At 39.1% G+C, this 26,257-nt stretch overlaps 3 protein-coding genes across 4 annotated transcripts; 2 read left to right on the top strand and 1 right to left on the bottom strand.

Moving 5' to 3' along the window:
- Positions 1 to 780: 780 nt before the first annotated feature.
- LOC103717226 (elongation factor 1-alpha-like) lies at positions 781 to 7,103 on the top strand. Of its 2 annotated transcripts, none has more exons than XM_039128881.1 (3): positions 781 to 886; positions 5,362 to 5,871; positions 5,965 to 7,103. In XM_039128881.1, the coding sequence occupies exons 2-3, from the start codon at positions 5,785 to 5,787 to the stop codon at positions 6,844 to 6,846; spliced, it is 969 nt and encodes a 322-aa protein (XP_038984809.1). In that variant the 5' UTR covers positions 781 to 886; positions 5,362 to 5,784; the 3' UTR covers positions 6,847 to 7,103. The 2 variants fall into 2 exon arrangements, with proteins under 2 accessions (XP_038984809.1, XP_038984810.1); XM_039128882.1 differs by lacking the exon at positions 781 to 886 and having other exon boundaries at positions 1,940 to 5,756; positions 5,795 to 5,871.
- A 1,744-nt stretch (positions 7,104 to 8,847) lies between these two features.
- LOC103717225 (acyl-coenzyme A oxidase 2, peroxisomal) lies at positions 8,848 to 13,747 on the top strand. The gene is made up of 7 exons (XM_008805531.4): positions 8,848 to 9,332; positions 11,357 to 11,472; positions 11,634 to 12,517; positions 12,589 to 12,768; positions 12,865 to 13,031; positions 13,102 to 13,225; positions 13,323 to 13,747. The coding sequence occupies exons 1-7, from the start codon at positions 8,884 to 8,886 to the stop codon at positions 13,476 to 13,478; spliced, it is 2,076 nt and encodes a 691-aa protein (XP_008803753.2). The 5' UTR covers positions 8,848 to 8,883; the 3' UTR covers positions 13,479 to 13,747.
- Positions 13,748 to 15,205: 1,458 nt separating this feature from the next.
- Positions 15,206 to 26,178, bottom strand: LOC103717224 (protein ALTERED PHOSPHATE STARVATION RESPONSE 1-like). Its single transcript, XM_008805530.4, has 5 exons — positions 24,018 to 26,178; positions 23,843 to 23,917; positions 23,478 to 23,689; positions 19,491 to 19,714; positions 15,206 to 16,204 (listed from the first exon to the last, which is right to left on the bottom strand). The coding sequence occupies exons 1-5, from the start codon at positions 25,000 to 25,002 to the stop codon at positions 15,553 to 15,555; spliced, it is 2,148 nt and encodes a 715-aa protein (XP_008803752.2). The 5' UTR covers positions 25,003 to 26,178; the 3' UTR covers positions 15,206 to 15,552.
- Positions 26,179 to 26,257: the final 79 nt, after the last annotated feature.

Below are 26,257 nucleotides of genomic sequence, written 5' to 3'. Positions count from 1 at the left end.
TTGTTATCGAAACAGATTTATAAGTATTTTCGTCTCCCAAATATTCTTCTCCAAATCCGTAGAATTTGAACCTAGCAGAATAATGTAGTTGTAACTTTGTAACTTACCAAAACGTTAATTATGTGCGGTAACCAAATGATATAGAGTAACCCATAACCATCCGATGTTAACAAACGACCAAGATCTATCAGATCATACCCATACCACGGGCCCACGAGTCTATTCCCATATCTTATTATTTTACGGAAAACAATGATACTAAAGGCTTACGGCTTTATTTGAAAAGTTAGTCGAAAGATATTATTTGAATTTTTTTGACTTTATCCAAAACGGCGATAATTAGTGTAGGACTGTTATTACATACTCTCTAACGTCCTTGTCAGACTAAGAATTCAAATCTATTTAAATCTAATTATAAACACCACGTCCAACTTGTGATCTGTATTATAGTGTCTTCTAGTTCATATAGATTATCGGTCAGATGACTCATATCCGTACTATACCATTTATAACAATTCAGAATTTCATCCGGGCAAATAACCAATATGGACCAAACATACGCCCGCATGTTCATCACATGAGCGTCCGCCGATCCGGAGCCTCTAAAAGAATTTCATTCGGAAAAAATATAATCCAGCGAATAACCAGTATGTACCAAACATACCCCCGCATGATCGTCACATTAGCGTCCGCCGATCGGGAGCCTCTAAAAATGGCGATTTAAATGACGAAACTGCCCTCCCAGTGCACCGAAATCTATGGGCGTTTTGGTAATCCGCACCACGATAAACCGCGGCAGACGCCCGCAGGCGTTTCTCGCCTCGCACCCGTACTCTTTAAGAGCTCTCGAGTAGGGAGGCGGCCGCCGATCCGATCCCCCCTCTCGGTTAGATCACCTTTCTTGCAGCATCCCTTTTGTTTCGATCAAATCGTTGAGTTCTCTATTTTGTTTTGATTTTTTTCTGGTTGATTGCTGTTTGAAATCCTCGTTTTCTTGGTTCGTTTTTTTTTCATTTGATGGTAGGTATAATTGTGCATTAGATTTAAGATCGACGAGCCCCAGGAATTTGCGTGGGTATCAGGATTTTTGATTTTCTGGGTTTGTAATGGTAAATCTTGGATCTAATGTTTAAGAATTGTTTTGGAGGCTGTTTTTTACCCCCAGGTTTGTGATCGTAAATCTTGGATCTAATGTATATGAGTTAACGGTTAGGGGAAAAAGGAGCTGTTAGAGAAAAGGGGAATAACAGCTTAGATCTAATCTTTCAGGATCTAATGTTTATGAAATTAACAGCTGGAATTTGAGAGCGAATGTGGTATCAACCCAAAAGATCCTTCCATATCCACGTTTTGGCTAGGCGAGCTTGAGTGATTCCCTATCTTGTGACATCGGCGATGATCTTATCCTTCCCATTTTGTTGTCATTCGTATGAGAGCCAAGCTTACATGGAAACCGAGGAGGAGAAAGCTGCTTTGTTGCTGGACTCCTTTCACTGTTTTATTTTGGAACTTTCCTAGATCATCTTATACCAAGCCTATAGAGGAGAGTGTGGAAGTTGTTGTCAAGGGGGTGGCTGTTTATGAGTTACACTGCAGTTGTTGACAGAGAAGATAGCATGGTTTGTTCTCTTTCTTCCTTGTTTCATCGTGGCTTCTTGAGTTTGAGAAGTCGTAGATTAAAAAGAAAATAACTTTTGTTCCTCTACTCCTAAGAATCAACATGTGTTAACCAATGCCTCACAACACTCCTAGCCATCCTAACTTCGAAGAACAAATATTTTACTGATTTGTCTCCGTTTTGTGTGCCATTTGCACCTGCACCCTGAGGACAATTAGGAGCATCTAGAGATAGTAAACTTCTCCGGTCAACAGCTACACACTGATCACAACAATCAGCTAAATCCAGCTACTTCATTGGGTATTCTTAGCATTATCTGGTCAATTTTTTCTTATTGTAAATTGAATTCTTGAGGCAAAAATCAGTTGGCTAATCATCATGTCTAATAGGTTTGTCTTGAATGAGTTATTTAAAATTGAGAAGTTGAATGGATTTAACTCTGCTATGTGGAAACATAAGGTGGAATATGTCGATTCAAGATAAACTTTATACATTCTAAAAATTTACAATCAGAAACTTAGTGGTAAACCAACTGAAGATGAGAAGAAGAAATTAGAAAAAAATTGAAAAAAGATGATTTGATTATTAAGTTGTCTTTGTTAACTTTCATGCAAGAGGATTTAATTAGAGTGTCTGAAGAATATGAAATGAGAAGAACAATGATAGAGGTAATAGCTAAAAAGTATGACACATATTCAAAGATACATGTTCAACTTCTTCTTGATAGATATAAGTCTTATGAGATGTAAGAAGGAAATATTATTGTAAAACATGTTAATAAAATGTTGGTGATGGCTAAAGATCCTGCAATAGCTGGAAATAAAATTTATGAGAAAATGCAGGTCTCGACCATCTTGAATAGCTTGCCTCCTTTATGGAAAACAATTATGGTAGCTTTAAGATTGAATGCCAAATTTTTGAATTTAATGGTCTTACCTATGCAGCTGGAACTTGAACAAGAACACATGAATATAGTTAAAAAAATGAATACTTGATTGTTCAAGAAGCCCCAAAACAAAATGATAAAAAAATCTTTAATAGTAATAGATTCAAGGGTAAATTTAATAAAAATGGAGGATAGTTCAAAATTAAGGGTAAAAACCCTTTTTTCTAAGAAACTCGAGTGGATCAATCAAAGAAATATTGTTTCACCTGTGGAAGTCTAGACCATTTGAAAGCAAATTGCTCACAGAATCAAAATAGAAATGGACAAGTATAAAACAAATGGTGGAAGGAATTTTGTTTGTGTTTGTTCTAAATACCTCTTTGTTGATCGAGATATCAATGGCTGGTGGATTTATTCAGGGGCAAATCGTCACATCACTTGCTCCAAAGATTTTTTTGAAAATTTTGAGGAGTTCAGATCAAGTGAAAAGAAGATCTACATGGGAAGTTGCACCTGTTCAAATGTTTTAGATGCAGGAACCTGCAGTCTAAATGCTGGGCAAGAAGATTTTGTTTTAATCTGTGTATTTTATGCTCAATGTGAGGCATAATATTATTTCTATCTCTGTCTTATTCCAAAAAGACATTGATGTACTCTTCTTATTGGTTAAAATAATCACTGGAAAGATGGTTGCATTGATGCTTGGGACCGACTTGTTGATGGTCATAATTTGTTTATGCTTAATGGTGCTGGTAACAATAGTAATGCATCTTCTTTTGCTTATATTGGTGATGCTTTGTTTGTTGATTCTTATACTTGACATTCTTAGACTTGGTCATTAAGGTAAGGATAAAACAAAGAGATTAATTAGTAAAGTTTAATAACTAATTTAGAGAATGTTGAATTTAAACATGTGAATATAGCTTATCTAGTAAAATGTCTATTTCCTTTTCCAAAAAGAATTAGGGCAATCATTGCTTGATGTTATTTACTATTATATGGTAGAACTTTGAATATAAAAATACATAGAAATAAAGAAAACTTTCTCATTTTATTGACGATTTTTCTGGATATGGTTATGTCTATTTGATCAATAGAAAATTAGAAACCTTAATTTTTTTTAAAAAAATACAAAACAGAGGTAGAAAACCAGTTGGGTAGACAAATTAAAGTCCTTAGGACTGATATAGGTGGTGAGGTTGATTCCGTTGAGTTTACTCAATTTTGTAAAGAAAATGGAATTATTCATTAAACTACCATCCTTACTCTACACATCAAAATGGTGTTGTTGGAAGGTATAATAGAACTCTTTTAAATATGACTGGATTTGTGGTTGCATATGTTTCTCTGCCTAAAGTTTTCTGGCGTGAAGCATTAAATATTGCAATGTACATATTAAATAGGGTTCCCAATAAAGTTATAGAGTCTACCTTATATAAATTATGGATGAGTAGAAAACCCCGCCTAAGCAACTTAAGAAAATGGAGTTTATTAGCTTATATATTAGTACCACAACCTCTTAGAAGTAAGGTGGATACTTATTTTGAAAAATATTACTTATCTAGAAGCTTCAAAAGGATATAGATTTTGTAATGAAGACAAGGGTTTAGTCAAAAGTAGAGATGCAATATTCCTAGAAGAACCTAATCAGAACCACCGATCAATAACTAATGACCCTCTAGAAGTAACTGAACAAAGAAGTCCACTAGAATTTATCAGTGAGAACATCAATGAAAGTGGCGAATCTTTTTTAGATCAACTTTGTGGTAGGAAAAGATCTCGAGAACCTCCATTATAATTAGATGATTATTATGCTTATTTAAGTGAAGAAATAGAAAACTTTATAAACTTAGATGAGATTGATGAATCTGTTAACTTTAAAGATGCAATAACCTCACATGCCATAAGCATTTGAATTTGGATGTTGATAATTTAAGAATGCAACGAAAGACACCTAAGAAGGAAAGGAAAGGAAATATGGATAGGACTTCAATACCATATTGCCAAGTGGATTAGTTTAGTTCTTTGCATATGGATTTTACGAGCACTTCCCACCTTATTTGTCTAACGTTAGAATATTGTTTATCATCTGGGAATTTATGCTATCTGATATACTTGCAACTATTTATATGCAATTTCATTTGCTTCTGAAAATTGTGTGATTTTCTTTGGATTTGTTTTCTACTTTCATATCCTTCTTTCAGTATGGTTGAAGAATCCCAGCATATCATACATACGACAAAGTTGTAGTGTCTGAAATTAAAAATGAAAACTCTATTGGAGATCTTACAATTTCTTAGCCTTTAACATTTAATACAATTATTTTCCAGTCTTGTACAGTAGTAGAGGCCTGATCATCTCTGCTGCCAGCTTTATCAGAATGTTGTTCCTATTGACTTACAATGGAGCTTAAGCTTCAGATACATAAAACTTTATTGTGTTTTGTTACAGATGTCCTGAAATATATGTGGAATTAAGATACAAAGTCCAGTAGTCCATCAAGTGACTAATGGCTGAACTCCGGACTCAATTATTTGAAATTTGATGTTTTAAGATTATTTTGAGCATTTCCTTTGACTATCACTGTCAAATTTAATCTAAGATAATCTGACTCATTGCCATGGTCATGCACCTATGGATATTGTAGCTCACACCATTGTTAATGGGAATGGTGTCTGACCTTTTTAATATATGAGTTCTGTTACATTGTCTGTCCTGCTAGGTTGAACTGTTGCTTTTTCCCCTTTTGTCTGTGAACTTTGCAGTTTGCACAACTCATCTATGCACTAAAGGAAATTTGCAGATTTTGTCAACCTCATCTACATCGTTTAGTAATCAAGGTCTAATCATTTTGCAGATCTTAGCCCTTCGTGAACTTGTAAATGGGAAAGGAGACGGTTCACATTAACATTGTGGTCATTGGCCATGTCGATTCTGGGAAGTCCACTGGACATCTCATATACAAGCTTGGAGGCATTGACAAGCGTGTGATTGAGAGGTTTGAGAAGGAAGCTGCTGAGATGAACAAGAGGTCATTCAAGCATGCCTGGGTTCTTGACAAGCTTAAGGCTGAATGGGAGTGTGGCATCACCATTGATATTGCACTGTGGAAGTTCGAGCCCACCAAGTACTACTGTACTGTCATTGATGCTCCTGGGCATTGTGACTTCATCAAGAATATGATTACAGGAACATCTCAGGCTGACTGTGCTGTCCTCATTATTGACTCCACTACTCGTGGGTTTGAAGCTGGTCAATTCCCCGTGACTTCATCAAGAATATGATTACAGGAACACCTCAGACTCGTGGGCATGCCCTTCTTGCTTTCACCCTTGGAGTGAAGCAAATGATCTGCTGCTGCAACAAGGTAAGGATGCAATCCACAAATAAGACTGATAGGAAGTATTTCTTACTTCATGTCGTGCATTCATAATGAAGCTTATATATCATTTGTTGACAGATGGATGCAACCACACCCAAATATTCCAAGGCAAGGTATGATGAGAATGTGAAGGAGGTTTCTTCATACCTCAAGAAGGTCGGCTACAACCCTGAAGAGATTCCCTTTGTCCCAATTTCTGGTTTTGAAGGTGATAACATGATCGAGAGATCCACCAACCTTGGCTGGTACAAGGGCCCAACCCTACTGGAAGCTCTTGACATGATCCAAGAGCCCAAGCGTCCATCAGACAAGCCCCTGCGCCTTCCCCTTCAGGATGTCTACAAGATTGGAGGCATTGGAACTGTCCCTCTGGGGCGTGTTGAGACTGGAATCCTGAAGCCTGGAATGGCTGTCACCTTCGGGCCCTCTGGCCTCACGACTGAAGTCAAGTCTGTGGAGATGCACCATGAGGCTCTCCAGGAAGCCCTTCCCGGTGACAACGTGGGCTTTAATGTTAAGAATGTTGCAGTTAAGGATCTGAAGCGAGGGGATGTTGCCTCCAACTCTAAGGATGGCCTGGCCAAAGAGGCTGCTAGCTTCACCTCACAAGTTATTATAATGAACCACCCAGGGCAGATTGGGAATGTCTATGCCCCAGTCCTTGACTGCCACACCCCTCACATTGCTGTCAAATTTGCTGAGATTTTAACCAAGATTGACAGGCGGTCTGGTAAGGAGCTGGAGAAGGAGCCAAAGTTCTTAAAAAATGGTGATGCTGGGTTTGTAAAAATGATTCCCACTAAGCCTATGGTGGTTGACACTTTCTCTGAGTATCCTCCTCTGGGGAGGTTTGCTGTCAGGGACATGAGGAAGACGGTTGCAGTTGGTGTCATCAAGAGTGTGGAGAAGAAGGATCCAACTGGAGCCAAGGTTACCAAACCGGCGGCAAAGAAAAAGTGAACCAAGAAGAGCTCTGCATTGGTGGGGCTTGGAGTCGCCAGTCGCCTTGGTATCGTCAGTTATGGTCATTGTGTGTGCGAGCGGCGATGCTAGGTGTTGGCTTATCATTTATTTATATTACATATGGTTGTGTTGTCGAAGACAACGGCTTGATTTTTGTTCTGTGCTAGTAGGTAATTTGAGATAATGTCTCTTTTAGGTTTTCTTATCCGTGGACTTGGAATATTATTAAATGAGAAAGAGCTTTGGTTTTGAAAGGGTGATTCTAATTATAACTTCTATGTTATTCGGTTTACAATACTTCCAAGGTTGTTTAGCAGCAATATGATGTGGTTTCTTAATCATTGTTGCTATGGTGCTGCTATTAAGTTCATTGTTTTGACAATGGATCATCAAGTATCTCGTGATGATTGCATGTTGGCACCTGTTTTGGTGGCTTCTTGTTGCCTGTTATCATGCTTATCTGTTGCGACCAGAGGGGCTGTTAGTCTGTTATAAGATATCAGCGTGTTTTTTTGGTTGTGATCATATTCTAGATTTGGTGTATGAATCTGGGCTTCATAGTTCATTGGAATTGTTCTGTGGGGTGCATTTGATCTTAACCGGATATTGGAGTGGGTAGATGATATCTTTAATTTTTTTCATGACGTAAAATGTTTCAGTATTGCCTCGTAATTTTGTCATTCTCCACGAGCACTTATTTTCATACAGGTTCTCAACTCCTTGACAGGGAGGCAAGGTGAGAGTTGTAAATCATCTCCAGGTTTTTAAATTTGATTATAACAATTGAAAGATTGCACATGAGATGTGTGACTTCGTTGTGGAGTGTCATGAATGTTCTCTGCATATCTTTGAATAATGTTAGGTTGAAAAGTATGGATTATTTTCGAATTCCAAATGTTGATGCATATAAATCATGCCCCATACGTCGAACTCTATGTTGTCACTAGCTACCTGATTCATTTGAAAGACAATTTCCAATCGTCGATTAAGCTTTTATGTGTTCTAATTTTTTTTGTCACCATGGTCTGCGTTATTAGTTCAGCATCGTCGATATTCAAATACCAAATCCATAATCACGCTTCATAAATTTTGTTGACTCCATCAAACAGCACTGCATTGTTGGATAGTGATTGAAGCGTATCCTCGCCAGCTGCGTCAACTTGGGTTGTGTTTTTCACAGAAGAAGTTAATGCGTTGCGATTTGTATCACTGATGTCAGTAATTCTGACGGTCACAGAGAATGATAGCTAGCACGTGCCATGGTCCTTTGTGTCTTTGTTTGTACCATCCACTGTTTTAAGACAGTAACTTTGCTTGCCATTTCTTCTATTATGCTGTTTGATGGAGGAATCTCCGTACAGAGGGCCCCTGAACCACTTAATCCTAAACAAAAAATTCTCATTCAAACATGCTGCTCATAAGACTTTTGGTGGCCCTAACTTAAAGCTAAAATTTAATTATTTAATTTGTATTTATATTTATTTAATAGATATAGATATAAATAGAGATATTAATCGGATATAAAAAATATATAGCTATATACATTTTAAACGAATATAAATATAATGAGACAATTGAAAACTAAATATAAATTAAATAATTAAATTTTATAACCACATCAAAAATATTATTAATTAAATGATAAATTAAATTAATAATATATTAATGTGATTATATGTTGTTTAAAAAAATTTATAAGTACTATATAAATTAAAATAAAATTATATATAAAATCAGATAGAATAATTCTTCCTAGATATAAATATTAGATAAATACTAAAAGTTTTATTCGTATTCGGATTTCAACCGAACCATCGCTTATCGCATCGGATAGAGTAGGCGAAATGCCCCACATGCAATCCTCATCTGCTGACGTCGGCAAGCGCGCCCAAAAAACATAAATTGCCCACATTAACCAATACTATCTCGCCACGTGCACCGGACCGCTCCTGCCACGTCGCCTCCCGTGCCGTAATAACCGACCCGTCCCCTCCTCCGAACCCTCCTCGCTTCCTTCTGTCTTTCCCGACCACGATGGACGACCCGACGCCCGACGGCGACTCCTCCCCGGCGGTCCGCCGCATCCGGCAGCTCTTACTCCACATCCGCCACCCCTCTGCTCCCTCCCCTTCATCCGTCGCTGGCGAGGGACAGCTGGCGGCGCTCCCCTGCGGCAGCCGGGAGAACAAGGTGGCGGCGGTGAGCGTGGCGGAGCTGGCGCAGTACATGAGGGGGAGGCACCGGGAGATCCAGGAAAGGGTATTCGAGTTCTTCCGGTCCCGGCCGGACCTCCAGACGCCGGTGGAGATCTCCACTGCCGACCACCGCGAGCTCTGCATGCGCCAGCTCACCGCCCTCGTCCGGGACGCCGGAATCCGCCCCTTCCGCTACGTCCTTGAGGATCCCTCCCTCTATTTCGCCATCTCCGAGGCCGCCGGCGGGATCGACATCTCTCTCGGGATCAAGATGGGCGTCCAGTACAGGTGAATCTCCCCTTCCATTTCGTCGGGTTTGCAATCTCTCTTTCGATTTGTTTGTTGAGAATTGGTGGACTTGGTTTTTGATGATGGCTTTCTCTGTCGATGCGTTTTGTCGGTGGGGATTTACCTTTTCCTTTGATGGGGTTTGGGTATCTCAAGTGTTTCTGACCAGGGGTTTGGTTTAGAGGTTGTTTTTAACTCTCAAGTTGAGGTATTGGAAGACGGGTTTGATTTGGAGGCTGCTATATTTTCTTAGAGGTTTGAATCTTAGGAATCGGAAAGCAGCAGAATTTCGTAGTTGGTATATTAAAGTATTGCTCTGTTTGGGTTCTCCGGATAAAATTCCTTTTGGGAATATTTTAGGGTGATGGATAGGCCTGAAATAATACATAGGTTTTGATTGATCCGATTCAATTAGAGAATGATATGCAACCTCACGGGCTTAGCAGTTGATTCTAGCTAAGATGAGCTTTAAATGCTTAGAGTTTTGTTCTTTTTAAGTTTTTTAACCAAGGGAATGATAATTATACCTATTATTTGCTCATAATTATTTTGATTATTTGGTATTAACGTATCATTCTTAGAGAAACTATAAGCAAATTCAAGCAGTTGAAGGGCTATTGTGAAGATATCATTTCGCAGAAGCTTTGTATACCATACCTTCTATTGGAGGTCAAAACTCTGAAATAGAAGCAGCAAATTACAGCCTTTTCCCTGCTTAATGGCTTTTTTAACTATGAAAATATGCACTACAGAGACAGCACAAGGCTCATAGTATGGTGAATTATTAATGTGGGTTAAGCACTATGTTTTGGTGTCAGGTATATTGAGCTTCCTATAGGTGACTCTTTCAGAGAATCAAGTTCTAAGCCTTTTTTCTTTCAATTGTTGATCCCTTGCTTGAAATGAACTATATGGATCAGCAAATCAATTATGAATCTATGGTAGCATATGCATGCAATTGGGTTGAAAATTTAGTACTATTAGCCTGTTTACAAATGGATAATTGCACATAGCATGTGACCCATATGGTAAGGAGAATCCAACTCTAATGCTAATATTTGAATCCTTAATTGTCCAAATTTAGAAAGAACGAATGCTCACTTCTAATGCCGGATCAGCGGGTCAAATTCATTGTTAGAAGAATACAAGTCCACCAATCCCTATGAGCTGCAGTTGAAGGATTTGATAAGTATCTGGCACGGATTTTTGGAGTGGAACACGAGTATTCAGGTAACACAGCTGGCAGGTAATGGATGATGATTGGTAGAAGTTAACTTATGGTCAAACCATCACTAATTTCAACTAGCAAGCAAGCTGCAAGAGGTTGATGTTATACATGTGTGGTGGAAATGTTGGTTACGTATTGCTGAAGAAATTTAGTTTCCAAGAGGAGATCCACGGTGGCCTTGTGGCAAGATTAAAAAGAGAGGGTGAAAGATGTCTACATCGTTAAAAGCACTTTGACTTTCCCTTTTCACCTTTCGTGACATAAACAGCACCTCTTAGGTGAGAGGTGGAATGCTGCATATGAAGCTTATTTCCTTTTCAACATGGTGTGCACATTATTATAGAGGGAGATTACCTTTACTTTTATTTCAATAATGACTCACATTCTAATGGGATCTAATAATGCAGCCAATTCCCTTGCTCGCAGTGACATGGATGGAGTTGATATATTTGAGGGAGCTATATATCCCGTTTCTTTGTTGACATCTTTGGAACCCTACTCTAAACTTCTTATCCTTATTTTTAATCATTAGAAAAAAAAGTGAAAATATTCTAATTGAATCAACATCCCTTGTGGACAAAAAGTCTGAAGGGATATTTTTATGCTAGTTTCAGCAGTAAGAAAGCATCGCCTGACCATAAGGAGAGAATTTAAGCTTCATTTGGTGCTTCTGGACTGATGGGATATGCTAGAATGTCTTTTTCTCGAATGAATGTTATAATCATTTATCAACAAATAGTTATTTGTATTTTACTGATATTTATTGTGTAGTAACTTTAAGCTACTTATCATGTAGCCTTTGGGGAGGCTCAGTGATCAACCTAGGAACCAAAAAACACAGGGATAAATACTTTGATGGAATTGACAATTTGGACTATCCTGGTTGCTTTGCTATGACAGAACTTCATCATGGTTAGTCCTTCTCTTGACCTGCTGTTGCAATGACATTGTGCACCATTTGCATGTGTCTGTGCCACAAATGAATCATCTGATCTGACTTAAATATCATGCCTATTCCTGTTATTGTACCAAGCATAACACCTTGGGTTGGCCTAACTTTCTTGTTCTTGTAGGCTCCAATGTTCAAGGCCTTCAAACAACTGCCACCTTTGATCCTGTCACTGATGAGTTTGTAATCAACACACCAAATGATGGAGCCATCAAGTGGTGGATTGGAAATGCTGCAGTCCATGGAAAATTTGCAACTGTTTTTGCAAAGTTGATTTTGCCTCTCCAAGGAATGGGAGGAGGTTCTGCTGATATGGGTGTTCATGCTTTCATTATTCCCATAAGAGACCTTGAAACCCATTCTGTTCTTCCTGGGATTGAAATAAATGATTGTGGCCACAAAATTGGCCTAAATGGTGTAGACAATGGTGCATTGCGGTTCCACTCTGTGAGGATTCCTCGAGATAATCTTCTTAACCGATTTGGAGATGTTTCACGTGATGGGAAGTACACTAGCAGCCTCCCATCCATCAATAAAAGGTTTGCGGCTACCCTAGGAGAACTTGTTGGAGGGAGGGTTGGCCTTGCATACTCCTCTGTGGGTGTTCTGAAAATAGCAGTTACTATTGCTGTGAGATATTCTTTGCTTCGCCAGCAATTTGGTCCTCCCAAGAAGCCAGAGGTCAGTATATTGGATTACCAGTCTCAGCAGCACAAACTCATGCCAATGTTGGCATCAACATATGCCTTCCACTTCGCTACTCTGTATTTGGTGGATAAGTACTCTGAGATGAAGAAATCACATGAGGATGAAGCTGTTAGTGATGTTCATACTCTTTCAGCAGGCCTCAAAGCTTATATCACATCATATACTGCTAAGTCACTGAGCACATGTCGAGAAGCCTGTGGTGGTCATGGTTATGCAGCTGTGAACCGTTTTGGTACCTTGCGGAATGACCATGACATATTTCAGACATTTGAAGGGGACAACACAGTTCTTCTGCAGCAGGTAAAGCTGTAACTCACTCTTATTACTTAAATGATAGGTTGTGATTTAATCATTTCCTTTTTCCTGTGTAGGTTGCCATAGACCTCTTGAAGCAGTACAAGGAAAAATTTCAAGGAGGGACTCTCACAGCTACATGGAGTTACTTGAGAGAGTCCATGGCTTCATATTTATCCCAACCAAATCCTCTGACTGCTCGCTGGGAAAGAGAAGACCATTTGCGAGATCCTAAGTTCCAGCTGGATGCATTTAGAGTGAGCTGCAACTTTTTTCACTTTTGTCATTATAACTGAGTTTCTATGTTTCGACGGTGTTCTGTATCGATGGTTTATACAAACTTATTTACACAGTACCGAACATCACGATTACTTCAAACTGTTGCCGTACGGCTGCAAAAACATTCCACGAGACTTGGAGGCTTTGGAGCATGGAACAGATGTTTAAATCACCTGCTGACACTTGCAGAGTCACACATCGAGTCAATCATCCTGGCAAAGTTCATCAACTCTGTACAAAGGTAAACTTTTCTTATTTTTCGATCATTTCCCCTTTTCATGCATATGTTTTACCAGTGGGTACTTTTGCAGCTGTCCTGATAAGAATACACGTCATGTTCTGAAGCTAGTCTGTGACTTATATGCATTGGATCGTATATGGCACTATAATGGAACATATCGTAATGACGACTACGTGGCCCCAAACAAAGCAAAGGTATGTTTTGTGCCATGATATTTGATTGTCATCTGGTTTATGCTAGTTGGTCAAAGGTATGTATGATTGTCTTATACTGGGCTGTTTCATCTCTCAGGCAATTCACAAGCTGACAGAGTACCTGAGTTTCCAGGTGAGAGGGGTTGCTAGAGAACTTGTTGATGCATTTGATCTTCCCGATTATGTCACCCGTGCTCCTATTGGCATGTCATCGGAAGCATATGCTCACTACACACAGTACGCGGGCTTCTAGTTGGGAATGGCAGCACGCCACAAAGCAAGCCATATGTATAAGGGTACTGTCTGAAGAAGCTCCGTTATCTCTTGCTGAATAAAAACCACGCATCAGATCACTAGTTAAACTAATATGGTTTCAGTGGTTTTTATATACTTAAAACACTCGTGGATAAAGTGATTGGCTGACTTTCCAATCAATCATGTATGATATATTTTTGAATACAGTGTAAATCTAAAGGTTCATCAACATAGCGAATGGAAATTCTTTTATCTTTTCCTGACTCACTTTCTGTTCAGACAATATCTAGAAACGAGGATATCTGGAGCTTCCAGACTAGTAACTAATGAAGAGGATTCTACAAGAATAGTAGCTTAGCAAGAAGTTGCTGCTGAGCTGTTGACTTAAGGGCTCTAGTTGAACAGTTACTGTGAGACCTACGTTCCTTGTTCCTAGGCTTTCCCACTAGTGAATCTGATCCTGAGTTCATAGCCTTGTGGAATCCCATCCATAATTACAGGTTGAAAGAATACTACAATGCATAAGCTCATCCATAATTCTCAACTGTAACGCTCCTTAAGCAGGCAAGGTGCTAAGTGGTAGCACATATGGAACGGAATGTTAGCTTCCATCAGGGTGGCCTAGGTTCAAAATGCGCGGACGTCGATTAAATTCGGGGACCGGATGCCCTATGCCTGGACATTGCTGGTGGAAGCGCTACTGGTCCGCTGGTACCAAGATGGCGCTGGGATGCGTACTCACATATGGGTGTTGATCCCAGTGGGAGGAGCTTACGGGTTGGAGAAGGTACGTAAAAATTTGTGGTCTGTATCGAACATTTCCTGGTGGAACCCCCCCCCCCCCCAAAAAAAAAAAAATTTTTACCAAAAAAAAAAAAAACAGAAGCGTCAAATGGTAAATGATAAGATTTAATAGTTCATTACATGCAATCCTTTTGTTATGCTGAGGTGTGCTAAAATCATACAAAAACAAAAGAGCTTAAAATGTTCGACTCAGAGGACTTAATAATTCTCTGTTGACCGTACTGAGGTGTTTTAGGATTTTCAAATTATTAGTGGTTGATGCTGTTAAAGCCTGAAAGGGATTCAACACCAAACTTTTGATAGGCCTGAGAGAAAAAGGAAGATGGATGAGGGCCGTAAGCAGAGGTTCTGACATTATGGGGGCTGGCCGTAAGTCTTTTGGGGTTTGTTAGGACATTCACCGCGGAAGTCCATGAGGCTTCCTTTCAGTGTAGGCCAGGGGCCTCTCTTCTAACCTTTTTAAGTCTGAACAACAAAACGATATTTTACTCTAGAGCAGCGTTTTAAAGGTCCATCAAGAGACATTGGTTAATTCTTTACACCACAATTTCTTTCCTTTTTTTTGGGTGCGCTTATGGTCTTTCTCAAACCTTTGCCACCAGAGCCATTACATGGTTGGACTTCAAGATGCAACCATTAATAAGGGACTTATTTGAGCCCATTAGTGAATCCAGGTTGTGCTATAAACATGGCATATAATGACTTCGCCTATCAATTCAGTAGTTTATCCTGATTAGCAAATTTTTGAAGGCCATCACCCTAAACGTTTTCAAAATCACTTTATGGAAGTGCGAATCCTTGCAAACCTAGTTGTAAGAAGCTCTTATAATCAAGGTAAGTGGAAAATTCTTATTTGTAACCCTGTTTACAAGGCAAAGTTTTAAGGGAACTAAGACATTTTTGCAAAAGGCTTCGACAAGGTTTGCATCCAAGGTAATTTTATCAGTTAATAGAAATAAATAAATTTCTGGATATCAAACAAATTTCAGATGCAGACAACCTATGTCAACATATCAAAATTCTTCTGTTACCTCAGCTAGAGAATATAAACCTTACATGATCTTGATCGCTGAAGGCTTCACCAACCAATGGGCACTGTACTGAACAGCACATGCCATTAAAAGACATGGATCAGAGAGTTTAGAAGTTCATTGGATTCCACTGTCTGCATTTTCCAGCTTGAAATTTGTACTCAAAATTTATTTCAGTCTGGAAAGAGAATTCTGCTGATGATAAATTTACACGAGCAATGCTTAACTATATGTCAACTACCTTAATCCACCGTTTGTATAAGCAATACGAGCTATCTCATTTCCCTGCTTGACATCTTCATAAACTTTAAGTGAGGCCTCTGAGAACTTCGTGAACCAATCAAATAACCTTGTTAAGCTCGACTGCAAGTTGTCTAAGCTCGAAGCTCTCCTAAATTTCTCATCTTCATTGTTCTCAAATTCTCCATCATTTTCTGGATTTTCAAGGTTTTTTCCTGTTTGCTTCCCTTCCATTTGCTGCTCAAAGGAGTCATGTAGGACGGAAACAATGCCCTTTATGGAATCACATAGCTCCTCAGAGGGGAGCGAAGCGAGCCCAGCCAGCAGGTCATGACAGAGAACAAATATAGGGGGAGAAAGGGCTTGACGAGGGGGGAAGCCTACCTTCCTTCCCTTTCGGCGTTCTTTGGGTTGCAAGATGCACTTCTGAAGCCAGGTGTTTAGAGCTCCTACATAGGATTTATGAGCATTTACCCAATTTGCAAAGCTTGAACAAAAGCACACCAACTCGCTCTGAAGGTGCGTTAATGCCTGCCTGTAGGGCTCACTATGAGGTGATGCTGCTGAGTTTTTCATATGGTAGGCTAAGGAGATTGTAATGAACTGTGAATGATGGCATTCGAGCATAGCTTTCCACATTCTGATCATTCTGCAGAGACCATACATAATGAATTTTTATCAGAAGCAAGATACAGAGTTTTTTTTTTTTTTTAATGCAGTAGAGTAACAAGATCAGTAGAGTAACAAGACTATTAACAATAAATTTCTCAAGTTCTGACAGGATGATGCAACAAATTTGTTTCACATTATGGTATTAGTTCCTTGCTCTGATCTAAATGTAAATTGTAGTAATATTCTTTTGATAATATCTTCCAACCATCAGTCTAACTAGTAAACTTGCAATCCTTTGTTGTTGTCTACAAAATCCAGAATTCACTCATGAGTAATTTCAGGCTTTTATATTCCCATGGTTAAATCCCACAATGAATATGACCATCTCTAGGAATGTCAACTGATTAAATTCTGGTAGGATCCTAGTCAGAATAAACATCTGATAAGAATTTTAGGTTGAATTAAGTATTATCAAAATTTGGCGATGGATTTAAAATAAAGCACATTATCTGATACAACAACAAGCTTGCAATTATGCTGAAATTCAATGGCACACTCCAGCTATTAAGTTGGAAATAAAAGGAAACCTGTTGACAACCATAACAAAAATCAGAGAGAGTTGACAGTAAAGAAGGTTTAGTTTGAAATTTAAGGATCTGAAAATAGGTCAGGAGAACCTAGAAACACTTCGACAATAGTTATATCCCTCATTAGACTTGGACTTCACTTCATTATGTGCAAGGTTTCCTGTTACATTTGACACAAAATCATCAGCACTTCTAGCTGGCTTTTTCTGTGCATGTAGGCATAAACTTGAGTCAACCCGTGTTTAAACATTTTGAGAGGTTTGAACAGATATTATACCAAGCCTTTGTTCACATATATTTTGCCACCAGAATGTAGAACGTAGATTATGGTGGTTTCATCAACCAAGAAAAGAAGGGGAAAAAAGAGTATGTTGTGGATACCATGCCCATTATATCAGGTTGACAGCATTAAGTAGGAGTTTCACCAAGCAAAGTAGAAGGACAACTAGCTCACTAAGCAACAACATCACTATGTCTATAACAATGTTGTCGCATATAACATGTACATAATATGCCCATATATAGAACATGTATGCGGAAAAGAGGGTCTAGGACGGGTCCTCCATATATGCTGGGACATAAAACGCACTTGGATATAGAGTAGGAGTGACAAACTATAAGATTTAAATATCATGAGTAGAGCTCAATTTGTGGCAATGGAGGTTACAAGAAGATGATAAGAAAGAAGCTTTCCACCTGTTGGCTGGGGTGGAAAATGGAACTGGCCAAATGTTTTCGCTATTTGCAACTTGAACAAAATGTTAGTCCAAAAGGTGGTCCATTTAAAACTAAAAAGATCTCTTACCAAAAAAAGATGGCTCACATTGTATGGGTAACCATACATTCTATAAGACAGGAATCCACCTCCATTGTGCATGATTTCTGGCAAGATTCTGTTTAAAAGATACTACAAGCCTTTCCACGGTTTTATGTACACCCAGCACACCCCTGGAGGCAATCAACAAGCCACCTTCCAGAGACCCTTCATAGCTGGCAGCCAGAATCAAGCAATTGATCCAATTTAACATTGATTTAATATGCAAGTGGTTCAAAACATAGAATAAACAAAAATTAGAATGCTCTCACTAAGTGGGCTAACCCTAAACCTCTAGGACCATGACCAAAAGAGCATCCTCCTCTAGATGGGTGCCATCTCAAGTTTGAGGGCCAGACAAGAGACACTAAGGTCAAAAAAAAAATGCCTCAGATAACCGTCTGCTTCTTGCTTATTTGAGTTTTGGTTTGTAGGATCGTTTATATTTAAGTTCTAATTACTAGATTCAGTAATGCAAGTTATAACTAAAGAATTCTAACCCAACCCACCTGGCCCAAATTTGGTCTGGATTGGACAGAGATTTCAGGCTTGATGAGTTGGCCCAGGCTTGTGTTTCAGATGCCTGACAACTTCAGGCTAGGCATGACTTTGCTCCAAAATAACCAAACTTGGCCCATTCCAGCCCAAATATAGTAATATGCAAAACATTGAATCTCTAGTTATCCCATTCTCTCCCTTCCTGGGAGAGAAATCATTTCTGCCTCCTCCCTGCTCCTTCACTGGTTCTCTTTTTTGCTCCCCCACCCCCCCACCCCCTCCCCCCTGCGGGGGGGCCTCGTATTGCCGATGTTATCCCAAGCCCTCCATCTTTGCCCCTGCCACCACCACCACTGTCACCTTCATTGCCTAACAAGTCTCCTTCCCTCTCTCCCCTTCTGTTCCCTTCCTAACCCCTGTTCCCTCTTTCTGGCTTGGCACCAACGCTTCCCTTCTGTTCCCTTCCTAACCCCTGTTCCCTCTTTCTGGCTTGGCACCAAAGCTTTTAGGGGGTCAGGCAGGGATAGATATAGGCTTGAAATTTTATGGTCGGGTAAGAATTGGGTCATGGAAATTATGGAAATTAGGCCAAAGATCAGGCATAGCTGGTTTCAACCCAGCATTTCCTGTCATGATATTAAAAGTTGTGGCTCAGCCGAACCTGACTGATGCTCAGTTCTATTGTAGGTAGGCCAATAGCGAGCCAATTAGTGAGGCCAGAGCTGGAGGTGTTCTAGCAGAGCAATCGAGTGAAGTTCTCAATGTATGGTGGGATTAATCAATGGTCACACTTGAGGAGGTCAGACCACCATCTAACAAGAACGATCATCTAGAAAAAGGGAATCGATCAAGCATAGGACCTTGTCTTCATCGAGGCTAAGTGGGAAGAAGAGGGTCCTGTTGCTTGCCTTAAAATTTTGAAATGACAACCAGCACATGCAAAGGAGAGCAAGAAAAATCAAGCAAGATATCTTTGATGTTGTGCATGGCGTAAGAAGCAGGGTTTGGGTTTATATTCTAACCACATGCAAGTTAACACATTAAATATATTAATCCTACGAGTTAATACTTATACCTGAATTTGATCACTCAGAAAGAATTTGAGTCGGGTTATGAGTCATTACTCTGCCCTGGTAATAAGGAACTATGAACAGTAATGTATGAAATCATAATAAAGGGAGAGGGCTGTGAACAGGAACCATATGGCCCTTTGAAAAAGAGGAGAAATGATCAAACAGGAACCATAAGGCCAGTTCATGAATCACAGATTTAATTTTGAAACATTTGGCAGTTTTGGTTTAAAATCCATGTTCACAACATATCAAATGGTAATAAAATCACATTTAGTTTAAGTTCCTATCAGCAACATATGGTAGATCTACTAAACAAAATGATGATATGAAGAGGAGTGTATGGATACATACCCTTGTATCAGCTCTACAAGTTGCGGATGCAATTCCTCATCCCTTAACCTCTCAATTCTTTTTGATATTGAATCAACTGATTGAATGGCTACCCTTATTCGTGAATGCAGATCCTTCACAACTGCTCGAGTTCTGTCAATCAGTTTTGCATTGAGATCCCTTGCAGATTGGTGTCTTAGCTGACTGCATTTCTGATCGTATGCCTTTCGGATACACTCACTACCCTAAAATAATTAAGAAAGAGAAAATAATTAAGATTTATGCAAACAAATAGCTATGAGACAGGTTAAGTATATTGGATGAACAATTAGTTTAAGAGGCAGCAGAACACATGCAAGGGAGATCTTTCTCATTTTTCCTCAACAAATTCAGCACAAGCATTGCTCTATATGAAAATAACCTAGTGATGCGAGTATCATGTTTAGATGTAAAAGCTTTCAGCCTACAACCTTACTAGCTGACCGAATGGAATAAAGATAAGATTGTATATGTACAATATGTTCAGGGAAATAGATCTAACTGTGAGTATTCAATAGAGAATCGTAAACTATTGCTCTCTCTCTATCCTCTATCTTGATAGATCCTTCTCTCCCTACTCAATTGATCTCTCGTTGGAAAATCCAAAAAACAAAAAGCATTCCTGTTGATCGGATGAGCACAACATTAGATATATGATACAATAGAATTAGATGTATCTTGATTACTTTACATATTTCTATTGTAGGCTCAGTGTCATATTCTTTTTCTCATGGCATTGATCAGCAATCAAGATAGTGCAAATTTTCTCTAATGACAACCAGACCAAGAGAAAATGTCTCAAGCTTGTACAACACTTCAACCCCATAAGACACGACATAAAGCCTTATTTCCACGATTGTAGCAAATTCGGTATATTTTTTGGCACTCCATACATATCTTCCCACTCCTAAGGCCTTAGGATCATGCCAAAGTGGCACTCAACAATCAGTAACCCCATCACCAACAGAACATTAGAAGCTCCTATAAATTTCTGTCCTCTACAGTATATCCAACATATGCGAAAGCTCTAGAGATCCAGGAGTTTAAGACTTCCCTAAAATTCTCCTTACCAATCCTCAGAAGTTGTGCTGCTCTTCAATCCTCCAGCACCATCTCACTTGTATCCCATTCCAATAATAAAAAATCTCTAGACGGTCTCCTCTTGACATTCATATGAACATCTGAGGTCTTAGCTGCTTCTGTTTTCAGCTCATCGATCCATAATTGACCTTTAGCCTTCCTAGGTGCATGTCACAGTCCCTGGAGAGCATTCCTGGCATGAAATCTAATCTCTACACTATGAGTGGATTCACCCTTGCATTTCCTAGAAAATCCAGCTCCTTGATCTTCTTGATCTTGCAAGTTGCAACTATTCCACATCAGTATGAAATTTGGAGGTATGTCAATGAATCCATAGTACACAAGTCCTGCTCATAACAATTCTAGAAATATCCTTGCAGCTTTGTTTGGTAGTTGCATTGTGACTCCTGTTTTTGAACACGAATTCTTTTTCTCTTTGTTGCTTTGATCTTTCTAGTCGCTTAGGCATGATATTGCAATAAGAAATGAACAAGGATTTTCTATTTCAATTGTCTCTATAGAAATGACATATTTCTTCAACTTAAGCATCCTTTAGACATAAAATGCAGAGGTCTTGGCCTTTTCCATTATGCTAAACCTCCTGCATTGTTTACCCAAGGATGACCAAGAAAATACATTTGATGTTCATCAAAATCAGATCAAGAAAAACCCTCATCTGCCAATTCTATAAGCAACCCATCATCACTTTTACAATAGAAGGGATTATGATATTCTCAAATGCAAACTCAAATAGGAGTAACTGTGTCTTAATAAACTAGTGGAACTCATCCAGCCTGTCTTTATATGCTAGCTTCATGTAAAACATTAACACTTTCTCCCCATATGTTACTTGAGAATAAGAGGTGTACAGTTTTTCTTCTTCTGCCCAACAGAGTAGTAAGTAGTAACATAATGGTCGAAATTACCTAGCTCCTGTGCAACCTGCAAGGGCTCATCAGCTATTTGTAAGCACACAAGATCTTTCTGCTTCACGTGATCATCAAAGAAATAACATAGAAAGGAAGCTGATTATTAACTGTCGCCACACTTTAAATAGGGAAGATAACCAAAAAAAAGTGATAATAAAAAAATCCATTAACAAGTTGATTTTAGGGAACTAGCTAATGTGAACCAGAATGCGAGTAAAGACAAGGGTTTGGCATAGATCACACTGTCCTAAAGACCTTGAACAACAACATAAAGGTTTGTCAGGGAGTTTAGAGGATAAAAGCAATAATTTAAATAATTCAAGTCATGTTCATTAAAAAATAATGAACGATAAATCTGTTGATTAGGTGAGGGATCGATTTTCTAACAACTAATCTTGAGTTCCAGGGTAATATGAGAGATTTAATAGTTAATAGTAAAAGAAAATTAAGAGTATTTGCCTAGTGAAGTCATCACTTCAGGAATTAGCGCTTAGCATAAGGTAGATAGCACCATCACCTTCTAGAATTCGGAATTCCAGAAATAAAGGTGGGGACAGAAAACGGATTGGGAAAGTGAAGGGAACTGCTCTTGGGAATGATTGATCTACATTAAACTTCATCGTGCCCATTTCATCAGTATATGCAGATCATGGAAGCAATTCAGCAGATATTTCTAATTGAACCAACATGAAAGATCATCAACATGCCATAAGCATATATTTAATTTAACACAAATTGGCTACGTTAGATGTTCACAACCTGGAGGACCACCATGTGACTCACCTAAAATTAACATGACAACTTAAGCCACGAAATAAACTTATGAGTCAAACTAGGTAACCTTAAAACTAGATGACAAATAAATAAACCGATCTCCTATTTCCCCTGTTCTCTTTCAAATAACTACAGAATCCCATCTTGTCTCCTTCCTAAACAGTATATCCATGATAATTTTGATATGATTCTGTCATGTATTAAATCATCAACACCATCAGCCTCAGTCTATTATGCCTCCAATCTTATAGGATGAACTAGGGTCTCATTGGATGGATCCCTGAAGTACACTCCATTTTTTTTTGTTTGAAGTCTTTGCACTGGGACTGCAACACTTGGATCTGCAGGTCACGAAAAATATCCCACTATTACTTGGCTGAAGAACCAAAACATCACCTCATCACGTCATGAGAAATGTACCAGAGATAAGTCCACAAGTGAGGAAGTTTCTGTTCTCTAGCTTGGTAGATCTTGATGCAAGGACAATCACAGAGTTCACAAAAGCAAAATACATCTGGTTCGAATATAACTTGCTCTGTCTGACATCATCTCAGTGGAATACTGCATTTGAGAAACCTCGGAGAAATGAATCCCCAAATTCCCTTGTAGAACATTGTTTGACAGGGATATAATAAACTCTTAATAATGAGACCTGTTATATAGATTACTTCTAAAAAGCATCTGTATTCAAAATGCAATAAATGAAGGATGGGAGCTATAATACATTTCTGACTCAAGCTCGCTCTGGGCCCTATAGGTAAAAAGGGATAGAGCCTACATAGTCCATAAGGTGAGGAGACAGAACAAAACAGCCTCTGCAAGAATTCAATCAGAATGCCTTTTCAAGATATAATTACAAGGTCATAAAAATTAAGCGACATTGATGTAAAGGTAGATTTTTCTTTCCTATTGAGCCATATATACTATCTTCCACTCCCTGTTGGCTGTAAATAAATAAGCTTACATAGTAAGAATTAGATTGCATCTAAAAGATGATCCTCCCTTTGAACTCAAAATTGAACTTAAGCACATACAAAATGATTTCAAAGCATGATTGAGTTCAATAAATGGTCAAGCCTTCTATTATCAAATGAATCAAGGATAAATGCAGACAACATTTTATGACAATTTGAACAAAACAGGTATAGCAACCTGAACATCATTAAAGAATGATAAATTAAAATACCTTTACTTCATCATAAAGTTTTCTCTCCCATGCATAGAGCCTGTCCAGCGTGGATGAATGACTTCCTGAAATCATGGAGAACTCTTCAATAAAATCACTACTGCTGTCACCACCATCTTTTGCTGCTGATGCAAGAGGAGTCCTAGATGATGATGACAGAGAAGAGATTGAGCGATTCCAAGTGATGACCTTTGCCACATGCTGGGTGGATTCTACATAGAATTGTAAAGTATTAGTTTTATGTAGCAAAAATATCACATTAGTAACCAAAATAACAAAACAGCATCAGCTGAAATTTGTCATTCTTTAACTGCTTTTTCTTCTGAGTTTTGAATAATCATCTTTAGTTACTGAAACAAACTTACCAAGCTTGGGTATTGTCTCCCCCTTGCAACAGACATGATGAAAGGCTGAAAGCAATTGAGAAGCAGGTGGCTGGCCTGTAGAACCAAGAGTTTGATCAAGAAACTCTGTTAAAAGATTTAATCCTGAGGCAGTAAAAATTTAAACAAAGCAAAGTATTGTTACATTGCAGATTACCCGTTGTCTCCAAGAAGATGCCAAGCCGAATCTTGTTTGTCTCGAGCATTCTAGATACCTCATTGCCAGCTTCTGCTGCCCTAAGGAAACGGTGCTCAATGTCCCTCATACTGGGCAGGAAATCTTTGGCCCTGTGAGTGATGAACTCTGAAGCATCCTCCCTCTCCGCATGAAGTTCTTTTTCCATCTTCGACACATCCAGCTCAGATGAGGCAATTTTAGTTAAAGCTTCAACTGACCTATTAACACTATTGCATCCGATCTTCACTTCTCTTCCTTCATCTCTTTTTGCCTGAATCAAATCAACAGACCTAGCATTCTCATTTATTCCCTCCAAATCAGCCTTACCCCATTTCAATTGCTCTTTCTTCCTATAGGAATTTCGTGCTTCCTCTTCCAATAAAGGAACCACTTCTGCTTCTTTTAACTGTCTCAAACCCATCAACCTACTAAAGTTTAAGCTGGGAGTGTTTTCACCATTCTGTACCCCAGCACTGTCCACTGCATCAGCAGGATCGAAGAAGTCCCATGAGGAACTTATTTCTGGAGGGGCAGCTGGAGGCAGGGAAAAGGTAAGAGACTCTTCTTCGACAAAATCTGCTGCTGAGGAATTGATTGTAACTGTCACAGCAGCACTGTCAGTTGTCATCATGTAACTCATATTGGAGAGTCGAGGTGACAATGGACTTTCACTGAGTGATAGGGAGCCAACATGCTCAGGAAAGCGAGAAGGCGATGGTGAGGCATACGAGGAATGAGTTGGAGATTTGTCCACTTCTGAAGTGGATAGAGATGACTCTGCCACAATTTCAGCCTCCACAAATCGCCTTAGAGCAGTACCGACAGTACGAAGGGATTGGCTATAGGAAAGATGAGCTGCTGATAGAGCATACCATGAATCGATAACCTCTTTAATGTATCGTGTGCGCTCCTTGCAGAGGATCAAAGCTTCATTTTTACGAGGTTTGGAACCTGAAGAACCCATTTAGCTCATAGACTCTACCGCTTCTCTACAGTATAGAGGAAAATAACTTCACTAAACATTCATTCCTCTTTGAAATTCAAAAGGCCTACTTGGAATTGGATTTTCCTTTGCTGATCAACTCTCAATCCATGCAAGTCAGCATACAAAATTCTCTCAATGGAAGATTCTTGAAGCACCTCCAAATTTTTTTTAAAAAAAAGCTCATTTTTTCTATATTTCAAAGCCACGCTTCCATTTAAAGCTCAATTCTTAAATTCTAAACCCTCAGTCCAAATATCAAAGAGAAGCACTTTTCTACCAAAAAAGAAAAAAAAAGAGCAGCACTTTGTCCTCTTTCTCTCCAAGGAGTCAAAGATCCCAAAGGAGCTATTTTTGCCCTTCTCTCAGTCTATTTCTCAAATGGCCTGCTTTCTTTCTGAGCCCAAGAGAACTTTGGCTTGGGGAAAACGAAAGGTCTATTGAGGGAAGTACCAAAATACCTACTTTCATAACCTAAGTCATAGATAAAGAACAAAGTTTACCTTTTTTCCACCCGAGAGCTCTTCAAAATCTCCAAAGACCTCGAAAGGGATTAATCCTTCAGAATTTCAAAATCCTGCAGTCTAAGCGCCTCCGAAAGCACACCTATTCCGGATTTTCTCTCAAGCTCTGACCTTTAGGCAGCGCAAGGCCAGAAGACAGCACAAATCTGCTACAAACCCAACAACTACGTCCAAGAAGGCATCGACGGATCAATTCGTTCCCCCAAACTCCACTTCCCCATAGCCATGTTCCGATCTTTCTTCTCGAAACCCCAACTCTACCAACGAATTCCAGCGGCCCACTTGACAAAACCACCTTCCACTTATGACGAAGTCGCGCAAAAAGCTAGCTTCACTAAGAAAATCCCTTCCCCCTTCTCTTTCTCAGGCGATTTGGGACCAGAAGATTCCGGGAGGCGAAGAGAACGAGAGTGAAATGGAAAAATTAGCCGTTGGAAGGCATCCAGGAGAGAGCAACGCAACGGTGAAAGAGAGTACCCACCAAGAAAGAGAGAGGAAATCTCTCTTTGTTTTCACCCTCTGTTCCTTCGACTTTTTAGACTTCACATGACTCGATGCTCTCTTTCTCTCTCCTCCTCCCTCTCTGCCCTACTCTGCGGCATTTTCTTGCTTTCTTTAATGGCCTTTTTCGTTTTGGAGGTTTCTTGTTTCCTCTTTTGCGCTTCGAGCGATTATTATTTTTCTGGGAGATTTTTTTTTTCTTTTTACAACGA

This window comes from Phoenix dactylifera, chromosome 8 (assembly GCF_009389715.1).
Source record: "Phoenix dactylifera cultivar Barhee BC4 chromosome 8, palm_55x_up_171113_PBpolish2nd_filt_p, whole genome shotgun sequence".
In the NCBI taxonomy this organism is placed as follows: Eukaryota; Viridiplantae; Streptophyta; class Magnoliopsida; order Arecales; family Arecaceae; genus Phoenix; species Phoenix dactylifera.
This window is presented reverse-complemented; position numbering and strand designations above follow the sequence as displayed.

Coding starts and splice junctions, on each gene's coding strand:
- LOC103717226 (XM_039128882.1), top strand. CDS start 5,387: ATGGGAAAGGAGACGGTTCACATTAACATTGTGGTCATTGGCCATGTC. Junction 5,757..5,794: donor TACTCGTGGGTTTGAAGCTG/GTCAATTCCCCG, acceptor ATATGATTACAG/GAACACCTCAGACTCGTGGG. Junction 5,872..5,964: donor TGATCTGCTGCTGCAACAAG/GTAAGGATGCAA, acceptor ATTTGTTGACAG/ATGGATGCAACCACACCCAA.
- LOC103717225 (XM_008805531.4), top strand. CDS start 8,884: ATGGACGACCCGACGCCCGACGGCGACTCCTCCCCGGCGGTCCGCCGC. Junction 11,473..11,633: donor TATGACAGAACTTCATCATG/GTTAGTCCTTCT, acceptor TTGTTCTTGTAG/GCTCCAATGTTCAAGGCCTT. Junction 13,226..13,322: donor TGGCCCCAAACAAAGCAAAG/GTATGTTTTGTG, acceptor TTCATCTCTCAG/GCAATTCACAAGCTGACAGA.
- LOC103717224 (XM_008805530.4), bottom strand. CDS start 25,002: ATGGGTTCTTCAGGTTCCAAACCTCGTAAAAATGAAGCTTTGATCCTC. Junction 23,690..23,842: donor GGAGACAATACCCAAGCTTG/GTAAGTTTGTTT, acceptor AATTCTATGTAG/AATCCACCCAGCATGTGGCA. Junction 16,205..19,490: donor CTTGTAGAGCTGATACAAGG/GTATGTATCCAT, acceptor TGGTCTCTGCAG/AATGATCAGAATGTGGAAAG.